This window comes from Antedon mediterranea, chromosome 6, assembly GCF_964355755.1.
Source record: "Antedon mediterranea chromosome 6, ecAntMedi1.1, whole genome shotgun sequence".
Lineage (NCBI taxonomy): Eukaryota > Metazoa > Echinodermata > Crinoidea > Comatulida > Antedonidae > Antedon > Antedon mediterranea.
Window position 1 is genome coordinate 17743842 of NC_092675.1, and position 12768 is coordinate 17756609.

The window sequence follows — 12768 nt, forward strand, 5'->3', positions numbered from 1 at the left end:
TACTATCTATTAATCACTTAATCAAATTTGGGTGCGATTTTGTTACTATAGGAGGCCTGGTACCAGGATGAGGTGTGATACACCTTTAATTTTTATATTTCAGTTGCTTGCTCTGTTTATAATTATAAATGGTGTCTACTACGACCGATATATAAGTAGGCTACGAATTATTCATCAGTCATATGCATAGATGTCACCCGGGCCTCATTTTCCAGAGTCGTTGGTCATGTTTCTGAGAACCATTTGGGTACACCCACTAGAGGGTGCACGAGTGAACCCTCTAGTAATAATAAATTTTACTAGAAATGTTACAGTACTGTAGAGTGAATATGTCTAAGCAGCGTCCTGCTGTTGTTTCCATGTTCACCATTGGTCACCCAGTAAAGAAGGCTGCATTATAATCATTGGAAAAATTATGGAATTGCTGTCCTGGTAACTGGCCATACAATATAATTATACCACCTCTCCCTAACCTTTGTTTGTTTCTGGATTAATAGGATCATTGAGTAAAATGGAATTAATAAAAACTAAAAGAACTAAAGCAAACTTCACTGAAATGCAGGATTCAAATAGGATCCTGATGTCGAGCTTTTAAACATTTATTAGAAACTAATTCAGTATGTCTGCATAACCTCATCTACACGACTTTATATCCTAAATCCTGCTCACTGTTTTACATATTTTCCACTTATTATCACCGTACCATCGGTGTAAGCCCAGAGTTAAAAGCATACAAACAAATTCTGGTGTTTACCTCCAGTAAAGGCAAAACAGTTTATGAGGATGGTATTAAAGCTGTAGGCTATCGTAGTTTGAGTGTAAATGGGGATAGCCAGTGGTACAACAGCATTTGATAAATGCTTTAGGAACTATGTAAAAGCTGCTCTACTGCAATTACTGTAGTAACTGCAATTTGTTTACTCTTTTAATTTGTTTATGCAATTATTAAGCTTTTTTAGTATATCATGCTCACTGCTTAATGCAGTGACTGTCTCATAAAATTGAACCTAACATTGAAACTAACATCATACTTTAATACAGTAAATATTACTGCAGTGAGTAATTTCAATATGAATATGTATATTGTGTTGTCCTTCAGATGGGCCCTTTATTTATTAGTCAAGAAAAGCATTATTGAAAAACAGACTAATATTATTTCATTTGTAATTATTTTATACTTGTATAAAGTTTAAAATTTCGCCCTTATACAAATGAATGATCATCATCCAACGAGCATAGTCCTACAGTTCAATGTAATTCAAGGTAATTAAAATGAATGATCATCATCCAACGAGCATAGTCCTACAGTTCAATGTAATTCAAGGTAATTAAAATGAATGATCATCATCCAACGAGCATAGTCCTACAGTTCAATGTAATTCAAGGTAATTAAAATGAATGATCATCATCCAACGAGCATAGTCCTACAGTTCAATGTAATTCAAGGTAATTAAAATGAATGATCATCATCCAACGAGCATAGTCCTACAGTTCAATGTAATTCAAGGTAATTAAAATGAATGATCATCATCCAACGAGCATAGTCCTACAGTTCAATGTAATTCAAGGTAATTAAAATGAATGATCATCATCCAATGAGCATAGTCCTACAGTTCAATGTAATTCAAGGTAATTAAAATGAATGATCATCATCCAATGAGCATAGTCCTACAGTTCAATGTAATTCAAGGTAATTAAAATGAATGATCATCATCCAACGAGCATAGTCCTACAGTTCAATGTAATTCAAGGTAATTAAAATGAATGATCATCATCCAACGAGCATAGTCCTACAGTTCAATGTAATTCAAGGTAATTAAAATGAATGATCATCATCCAACGAGCATAGTCCTACAGTTCAATGTAATTCAAGGTAATTAAAATGAATGATCATCATCCAACGAGCATAGTCCTACAGTTCAATGTAATTCAAGGTAATTAAAATGAATGATCATCATCCAACAAGCATAGTCCTACAGTTCAATGTAATTCAAGGTAATTAAAATTATTAAACAAAACAACAAAATACTTACAAACACTTTGCACGATTGGAATCCTTTGAGTAAAAACAATCGCCACCATGTAAACAGTAATATTCAAAATTAACTGGACAATTCACAAATCGTTCATTAGGTTTAAAGTCGATTGGTTTTCCAGAGGGTAGATTACCCCAAGGATGGTGTGTAGGTCCAACACCTATGTGTCCCTTAGAAGGATTCCTTGATGGCGTCGTCGATACAAACGTTGGATTTGTATTGAATGTCATCGCACGTGACGGTTTTCGACTATTCTCCTGCATTTTTGTTGCTTTTGATAAATGTGGTGTTGAGGATGTTGTAGTCGTTATTGAATTATAGTCGTAATCCCAAATAAGCGCACCTTTAGCTGTAAATACATAAACAATAACATTTTCAATAAGAGCTGTTTATCAATGAACATAGAGGAAACTAGAGTTTAAAAACATAATACGATTTGATAATCTACATAATTGGATGAAGTGAGAATGAATGTGCACCATAGGTTACGAATAGGCGTGCTTTTCTACAACTAGCAAAGCTATACAGTACTCCTAGCAACCACCAACATCTAGTCATTGCCATGTGAAGACTTGTTGGAAACAAGTCGAAACGTCGCACACGTACATATTTATGAATGGTTTAAGGTAAAGAATTATATTATACAGATCGTTAATATAAAACCAGATAAAAACATTTTTTGAGGAATCATAGGATTTACACAGTAGAACTCCAGTCTACAAAGGATCGTGCATGATTGACATCACCATGGTGATGACTCATTTAGTAAATAATTTGGAGAGTATTTTGTATGACAGTTAATTACTGATATTAAATTGAAATTGGTTTGATTAAGATCTGAGACAGGAAAATCAGGTAACAGGAAATAGTTAGTGGTCATTACAAACACACATCAATGTCCTTTCAGTGAGGTAAAGGTCATGGTACAATTTGTTGGCACCTTACACATATCCCAGTATAACTTTCATTAAAAAAAAATCTTTATTCAATTGAATTCATAATTATTCAATAAGCTTATCAAGTTTATTTTCCATTGTTAATATTATTTAAACATAGTCCGGCCTTGAATAACTTTATAAATAATTACTGTTACAAGATTTATGAAATGCTCAAAATTGCCTAAAACATGCTGTTGATTAAAAAATGGCAGGAAGATATACAGAAAAATCAAAAGATGATACTTGACAATCACAATGATTATCAATTATCAAGTGTGTATAACCTAATGACAGACAAAATATCTTTAGAATACAGTAAATCATATTGAAAGTTGGAAAGTTCCTAACTTATTATCTTCATTTTTTAAACTAAACCACATCCTTGTATTTCCATTTCGTTTTTGGTTATGCATGATTGCAGAGGATGAATCAAAACTTTTTGAAAAAAAGTAATGGAATGCTTAATTCTTGTCCTCCATCAAATGTCAAATTCAAATGTACTTACAATCTGCAATAGTAACTATATCATTTCAATTCTATTTTCGAACGTATTCAAATTTAAATAGATTACTATAATATTATTTATTTTAAAATTTTCAAAACTGTTTCTTAGAAACCATATTTTTAACTGTAAAATTAAAAATAAAAATATGTTCATAATTATTTAATATTATATCAAAAATTATGAAAATTTGGGTCGTTTTGATATCGAAGGTTATAAAAGCTTGTACCTGATTGAAGGTATAGGAAGTGAGAACAGCTAATTTATAATCTATATTAATCTGTACGGGTTGAAAAATTAGAAGGCCAGTCAGTTTTTGCTAGAATCTGGGTCACTCCCGACAATATTTAGTCAATAACCGAGGTCAGGGGTCAATATGTATATGGTGCACATAGATATGATTCTTAGGATTTGCATAATTTGACATAGGATTGGGCATTAATTCTTTTTAAGCAGAGTTAGACCTAGTTACCTAGACCTTACCAGAAGAAAACAGTTTTTGATTTGATTTGAATTTATTAGCAAAAATCATCATTCAAAATACATACAAAGTGATATGTCCTTCCAAATCCAACTTTAAATCTTCAAACATGTTATCCAAATTTAGAAATCGAAATCGAAACTGAATCTTGATTGATATACCTAAATGTTTATATTTCCTTACACTACTTTTATTAAGCAATTCATTTTGGTAAATTTGGCTGTTAAAACCAGTAAGTAATTAGTGTTCATCTTTGTCAGTAAATAATGTAGTGACATGCTTCTACAATCTTTTTCAGTTGCATTATTGTAAGAATAAATCACTAATTTATTACTATCTAAGCCTTCAAACAATAATATAATAATTATAGCTCAATTGGTCTTATCCTGATGAGGGGGTACATGACACAACAAAAACAGATAGCAGGTGGTATTAACACAATAATAATAGTCAAATCTGTTTGCTGTATAAATAACATACAAACATGATTGAAAACAGCCCAAAATCGTATTTATTGTATCGTATGACAATGTTTTTTCAAAAGGTAATATAATTTTAAAATGTAAACATAACAATATACTGCCTCTCTTGAAAAACTGCTAAATTGTATTGAAAATATTAAATAGTCAAAAAGGGTATTTTACATGTGATATTGGGAGGGCTCTAGAAGTACAAGACCATAATATGTATGGTCTGCATATTATCAGTCTGATGAGATGACTGGTGGTTATATGGTATATTCAACTTAAAATAATATTTGAAATAAAAGACTTCATGTACCTGTACAATTTCCAGCTACTCCATTTCCCTCATAGCCATTTAAACAGTGGCACTCAAAAGATTCCTCAGTATTGACACAAACTCCAAATTCCTGATCGCAATTATTATATTCTGGTCCTAATTGGCATTCATCTGATAATTAAAACAAAAGGATAAACATTTAAACAAATCCAAGGCAATATATTGTCAGTTTTATTCAGTCCATAGGTTGTCTTACAGTTTAAGAATGAAACTTTGCTTCTATTCACAGAAGCCTGGAAGAATATTCCAACTTGTGAGTCACTAGTTTCTCATTGGTTGAGCACATCTTACATTATTGTGAAGACAAACTTATTGAACCAATCAGATTGCTTGTTGAACACTAACCAAATTTATCTTTAATATGTATTCAGCAAAGAAAATCAAACTGTTTATTGGATGGGAATTTGCTTTCAAATAGCCAATGCTTGACTAACATTTAGATTATTGGTAAATCGTAGAGAGTTTTTTGTAGTATGATGAACCAGTAGGCTAATTAACACATTACTTTTAAAATCTGTACGTACTAATTAGTGAGAATATCATGTCTTTTGACAGTTCGACAAGTTGACCAATGTGTCAAAAATGAATACAATATAGAATTTACATCTATTATTATAACCAAATATGAAAACAGTTAAATTATCAGTAATTTTTGTAATTAAATGCACAATTTAAAAAAAGATGGGTTGAGGTGTCAGCCTTAACCAGGGACAAAGAAGAGGGGTGTTTCTTGGATGGGGTTGAGGTGTCAGCCTTAACCAGGGACAAAGAAGAGGGGTGTGGCTTGGATGGGGTTGAGGTGTCAGCCTTAACCAGGGACAAAGAAGAGGGGTGTGGCTTGGATGGGGTTGAGGTGTCAGCCTTAACCAGGGACAAAGAAGAGGGGTGTGGCTTGGATGAGGTTGAGGTGTCAGCCTTAACCAGGGACAAAGAAGAGGGGTGTTTCTTGGATGGGGTTGAGGTGTCAGCCTTAACCTGGGGTAATGAGAGGTGTGGCTTGGATGGGATTGAGGTGTCAGCCTTAACCTAGGGTAATGAAATGTGTGGCTTGGATGGGGTTGAGGTGTCAGCCTTAACCTGGGGTAATGAAAGGTGTGGCTTGGATGGGGTTGAGGTGTCAGCCTTAACCTGGGGTAATGGAAGGTGGGCCTTGGATGGGGTTGAGGTGTCAGCCTTAACCTGGTGTAATGAAAGGTGTGGCTTGGATGGGGTTGAGGTGTCAGCCTTAACCTGGGGTAATGAAAGGTGTGGCTTGGATGGGGTTGAGGTGTCAGCCTTAACAAGGGACACAGAAGAGGGTGGACCTTGGATAAGGTTGAGGTGTCAGCCATAACCATGGAGAATAAAGTGAGAATATCATGTCTTTTGGATACAGTCAAGGTGTTAGCCTCAATAAACCATGATTTTGGATGAGTTGTCAGTCACAAGTAGGGTGGTGTACAATGATTCAGGTACACCCAAGTTGGTATGATTCAGAAATAACCCCAAAATAATGCTTCCCCTCGAGTTAGCAGGGGGTAGTGCTGGGTGGATAGGTAGTAGCTACCTGATAAACGAGTTAAGTAAACTGTTAAGTATAAATGACATGAACTTCCTAAATAGATTAACATTATAAATTTGAACTTATTCTATCTAAAAGTATGAGTAAACTAATGACGATATATTATAAAATCATTATTTGGAAAATTGTATAATTATATCTATATTCCATACAGTAGAAATGATACGGTAAGTTACCAGTTAAAATATTCATGGTTTATGTAAAGCTCTGTTTACACTATCAAACTTTATGTGACACAAAAATGGGTATATTAACCATATTTGGGCACATAAGATGAGTATTTCAATTGTATCTATAATTATTTGACTTAATTATTAATTAAATAATTGGTTCGTTGTTAAATTGTTGTACGGAATACTTTGGAATATTAAACGAAAAATGTCTAGACAAAGACAGAAGATAAGGTCAGCTGAGCTAATAAGAAAGTTGGTGTCATTGATGGGTTAACAAAATTCGTAATAAGTCCTGCCTTCAGTTTTAGTCATTCATTAATTATTTTTTTTCAAACTTAAATTTTAGACATATATATATATATTGTTGCGGTGTTTTAGAGGAACACCAGTGTAAATCCCTAGGGATGAGAAGACTGGAATGAGTTAGTGTTTAATTGTGTGATTCACTGCTAGAATGACCTCATGGCATTAGGGAATCTAAAGTCATGTGCTTAGTGGGAAAACTGATAATGGAGGGATGGGAGAGAAATATAACAGGTGATCTGAAAAACTGATTGAGGGGGGATAGATTTCTACATTATGTTTTAAAGCTTAACTATATTACTAACACCATTGCACTGGAAATGATGCTACAATGTTTTGTGACTACCAAACTATGAACAAACAAATTTAGATAAATTGTTACAATATCTGGTTAAAAAAAAATTGATTGCAGTAGTGTAAGCTACAAATGCTTTTCAATGTTTAGATACTATGGGACTATGATTAATTCAATTTATATAAAGATTGAGTAGTAATTTGGGTGATAATTTTGTGATAAATTAAAAATTATAATTGGTCAAGTATAATACACAGTATTGTGAACTATTGATGAATCAGCTGTAGAGAAGGAACTCCTCCCTGAACTACTTGAGTAGAATACTACACTTGTACAGAAGCCAAATACTTTCTCTTCTGTCAAATATGCCCTTTATATGATTCATAACATTGCCTGGCAACAAAATGCATTGTGATGTTTTAATTAACATGAGAGGTATACACAGATGCAACTAGAAACATGAATATTGAATGTTGCAGTCAAGATATACAAAAGTAAGAATTATAGCAACTAATGTATTATATCTCCAGGTAAGAAAACATGTCCGAACATTATTGATGAGCACAATAAATTACACGGATTAAAGCATTTGTAATGTTTGTTTTAATACAACACATTGTATATTAATTTATTACCATTATGTTATTACCATTATTAAATAAATGTTATTGAACTTAAACTTTATCTATTTATTTAAACCATCAAAACTGTGTTGAGGTGGGGAGCGAGAAAACTCGTCCGAATATTACCGCATGAGCACAATGAATTAACATGATTATAGGGTTATCGTTGATCATCGCAAATCAAAAGCTTTTTAATTTCTTACCCATTGAACAAGTTTGGCTGTCTTCTCTCAGATTGAATCCAGTATCACAGTTGCAGAAAACTTGGTTCAAATTGTTATGCAAACAAATCTGTTCACAGCCTCCATTATTAATCGTACATGGATTGGAATCTATAGCAAAACATTCATAAGTAATCAGGTTTACAAGTATAAATACTTTAAGACAATGTATTCCTACAGCCATCAGTGCCTTCTACAGTATACATGTATTATCCATAAGTAAAGAATGTATAGAAAGTACAGTATCTTTAAGCCAAATCAAACGTTTTATACAAACATAGAGGAAAGATGTAAAGGTACAAATGACACTAAAGAATTTGACAGCAGAACAAATAACACTAATTTAATGAGTTCCAAAAAAGAATAAACCACGGGGATTAGTTGAGATTGACGGGTCAATAAATACCCCCATTAAATTCACCTTTTGTGTCTCTATTTATACAACAAACATATACAATTTCTGTCTTTTTGTTAAAGTTTAAATTCAGCCTTGTACTTGTTGCGGTCTTGTTTGTTTAATGAGTCACCATATCACACTTCATTAAACTTATAAATGAATCAAACTTTAATTATTCAAGCAAGGCAATCCTAGGTTACCTGTACCCAAGGTAGTTTCCCAGTTATTTCTTAAACTATATTTCAAACACAAATATTGCATTGTACAAAGCAAGATTGTATTTAATAACAAATCCCAATTATGAGGGTGTAAAGCTCTGTATACACTATCAAACTTTATGTGACAAAAAAGTGTGATATATTATACAAATAATGAATGTTTATGAGTGTAATGGTACAAATAATGAATGTTTATGAGTGTAATGGTACAAATAATGAATGTTTATGAGTGTAATGGTACAAATAATGAATGTTTATGAGTGTAATGGTACAAATAATGAATGTTTATGAGTGTAATGGTACAAATAATGAATGTTTATGAGTGTAATGGTACAAATAATGAATGTTTATGAGTGTAATGGTACAAATAATGAATGTTTATGAGTGTAATGGTACAAATAATGAATGTTTATGAGTGTAATGGTACAAATAATGAATGTTTATGAGTGTAATGGTACAAATCAAATGACAGGAATTAATTTATTTGTTATATAAAACCAATATGGTAGTGATATGCTTAAACCAATATGGTAGTGATATGCTTAAACATGGTAGTGATATGATCATCATGTCCATATATGGGCACATCACATTTTTGTCACATAAATTTGATAGTGTATACAGAGCTTGACATTCATCAAAATGATCAAAATGTCAAGTTCTGTGTCTTTATTTGGAGAGTGTACTTATAACACACCCAAGTGTCGTCTAACTAACTACAACTACTTTTTTAATGGCCTAGCCTACCACCTAACCTTCAACATGGATTCAAGATGGAAATTAATAAATAAAAGTTTACTTTAGAACATTAGGTGTGTTCATTAATTAACAAGACTTGCATTATTGAACTTGAGCTTTATTATATTCCACCTACCGGACACACAGGTCTTTCCATCATTCAATAAAGTGTATCCATCATTACACATACATTCATAATCATTATATTCAATACGAAATATACAGCGCTGATCACATCCTCCATTCGCCTTTGAACAAGGATTTAAATCTGATAGTGACAAAAGACAAGATATAAATAGTGGAACAACAAGAATACATTACTTACAATAAATGACCAAACATTATTTATTAGCAAACCAAAGATTATCCTAGCTATGTATTAGCAAACTAGGTATTCTTTTTAAAGTTTTCAATTTCCAGTAAAAATACTGGGTTTCCCCCAATTTGTTGAATTGAATTGAAGTATATATTTATACTGGGTAACCTCTTCAGTCAAAGACTGGTCTCCCAGAGGGCCCAGTTGGTGATCAGTGGCTGTGATGTACTAATACACCGGGGTAACCCCCTACTCGTCTCGAAAGATGTACTAGGTTCTTTAAAGTGCACACGAGCTAGATGTGTACACTGGACCTACGGTTTATAGTCCTTATCCGAGAAGACTCGTTCTACCACCAGAACCATGGAGTGAGTGAGCCTCGAACCCCTGCCGATGTTATGGCTACGTAATTACGGTTCCACTGTCTTAACCGCTCGGCCACTCACTCACTCACTTGTATTAATGGATACTGGAAAAAACAGAAAGACAATTAATGCAGCAACTAGACGTCAGGCTAGGCCTACAGCTAGCATACAATTTTGTTTGTCACATAAAGTTTGATAGTGTAGACAGAGTACAAAAGTACAAAACAAGCCTTACTAATACAATTTTCTCCATTTCCACTATAACCTGGTGGGCATGTACATCTATATGATTGTTCAGTATCAGTGCATGTGGCTACTGGGTCACAATTATGGTTACCTGTCAAGCATTCATCTAAAAAAAAAAGAAACACAAACAGAAAGTTTTATAATTACTTCCCAATCTGTTTCCATTAATTTTCATAATGTTTCCACTTGCGTACAGAGGGTAATGTTAGAAAAACAGAGAAAAATAGTACTTTTACAGAGTTTTCAATCAATCAATTGTTTAAGTTGTATAGCACCATTCCAATGATCATTACACATGGCATTGTCAAAGGTATGTTGCTCCTTAAAGTGTTCAGGAGCACTTGATGGCTACTGTGATGTAGCCACGAGAAATAAAGTGGTCCGGTTTTCGCAAGAATAGGGAACAATCACTGTTCAAGTCACCGAGTTGTCAAAGGCCTCTGTGAAAAAGTAGTCAAGTTGAAACCTTACCAACCGTACTAGTGGCTACGTCCGTGAACTTTTTTTTTCCTTCATGGTAAAATTTGTATTTTGGAATGCTATAAAAAAGGCACTGGAAACTAAATAAAATCAAGATAAAATGAACATGCAACTTTTAACCAAGACCAAGAGCCCTCACACGGATCGAACAAATTTTTAAATTCTAATGGATTACCTAAAACACAGGACATAGTATCCCTGCTGAGTTTGTAGCCTTGGTTACATGAGCAAGCTGCTTGGTTGTGAGTGGCACGGAAACATTTATGCTCACATCCACCATTGAATACTAAACATGGATCCACATCTACAAATTTAAAACAAAAACACGTTTATTATACAAGTTACTATCGTTTAAAGTTTTGATTAAATAAATTGCATGCCATATACAGTGTTGAAAAACAGTTAGAAATTGTTTCCTGTGTTAGTCTACCTTCCTGATCTATAATAATATATGAGTCTAATGGGTGGGTTGAGTCTTGTATAATAATAATAATAATATATGAGTGTAATGGGTGGGTTGAGTCTTGTATAATAATAATAATATCTGAGTGTAATGGGTGAGTTGAGTCTTGTATAATAATAATAATATCTGAGTGTAATGGGTGGGTTGAGTCTTGTATAATAATAATAATAATATCTGAGTGTAATGGGTGGGTTGAGTCTTGTATAATAATAATAATATCTGAGTGTAATGGGTGGGTTGAGTCTTGTATAATAATAATAATATCTGAGTGTAATGGGTGGGTTGAGTCTTGTATAATAATAATAATATCTGAGTGTAATGGGTGGGTTGAGTCTTGTATAATAATAATAATATCTGAGTGTAATGGGTGGGTTGAGTCTTGTATAATAATAATAATATCTGAGTGTAATGGGTGGGTTGAGTCTTGTATAATAATAATAATATCTGAGTGTAATGGGTGGGTTGAGTCTTGTATAATAATAATAATATCTGAGTGTAATGGGTGGGCTGAGTCTTGTATAATAATAATAATATATGAGTCTAATGGGTGGGTTGAGTCTTGTATAATAATAATAATATCTGAGTGTAATGGGTGGGTTGAGTCTTGTATAATAATAATAATATCTGAGTGTAATGGGTGGGTTGAGTCTTGTATAATAATAATAATATCTGAGTCTAATGGGTGGGTTGAGTCTTGTATAATAATAATAATATCTGAGTGTAATGGGTGAGTTGAGTCTTGTATAATAATAATAATAATATCTGAGTCTAATGGGTGGGTTGAGTCTTGTATAATAATAATAATATCTGAGTGTAATGGGTGGGTTGAGTCTTGTATAATAATAATAATATCTGAGTGTAATGGGTGAGTTGAGTCTTGTATAATAATAATAATAATATCTGAGTCTAATGGGTGGGTTGAGTCTTGTATAATAATAATAATATATGAGTGTAATGGGTGGGTTGAGTCTTGTATAATAATAATAATAATATCTGAGTCTAATGGGTGGGTTGAGTTTTGTATAATAATAATAATATCTGAGTCTAATGGGTGGGTTGAGTCTTGTATAATAATAATAATATCTGAGTCTAATGGGTGGGTTGAGTCTTGTATAATAATAATAATAATATCTGAGTCTAATGGGTGGGTTGAGTCTTGTATAATAATAATAATATCTGAGTGTAATGGGTGAGTTGAGTCTTGTATAATAATAATAATATCTGAGTGTAATGGGTGGTGGTATAATTTAGTTAATTTTCTTAAGAAAATTATCAACAATAATAAGGTCATTTTGGAATAAAAGGGATGTAATGTGAAACAGGTATACTATCAGTAAAGATATTTAGTATATTTTAAACTTTTTACATCACAATCAATATATTTTTTTCCAGGCATTTATCCCACATAGTATCATTGATAAAATACACAACATGGTTATACATTTAATAGTATTTTACATTTTAATATTAGATTACATTTTATTTTATCTGAAATTATCAAGGATTTTACACCGTTTTATTATGCCATATTTTGAAATGCTCATGGTCACATAACATTACATTTTGACCCCTTTTCTAGCACGAATTAAGATGTCAACAGTTTTTATGACT

The 12768-nt window shown here is 32.7% G+C and overlaps 2 protein-coding genes across 2 annotated transcripts in view; one reads left to right on the forward strand and one right to left on the reverse strand.

Moving 5' to 3' along the window:
* LOC140052670 (heterogeneous nuclear ribonucleoprotein A/B-like) overlaps window positions 1–12768 on the forward strand; it is a 279728-nt gene that overhangs the window by 45055 nt on the left and 221905 nt on the right. The gene's annotated exons all lie outside the window — the stretch shown is intronic.
* Window positions 1–12768, reverse strand: part of LOC140052668 (low-density lipoprotein receptor-related protein 5-like) — a 54807-nt gene that overhangs the window by 10340 nt on the left and 31699 nt on the right. The window contains exons 12-17 of the mRNA XM_072098339.1: window positions 10870–10998; window positions 10204–10320; window positions 9424–9555; window positions 7917–8045; window positions 4738–4869; window positions 2034–2385 (exon numbers count right to left, since the gene is read on the reverse strand). Coding sequence (XP_071954440.1) covers window positions 2034–2385; window positions 4738–4869; window positions 7917–8045; window positions 9424–9555; window positions 10204–10320; window positions 10870–10998 — 991 coding nt within the window. The remainder of the gene's footprint in view (window positions 1–2033; window positions 2386–4737; window positions 4870–7916; window positions 8046–9423; window positions 9556–10203; window positions 10321–10869; window positions 10999–12768) is intronic.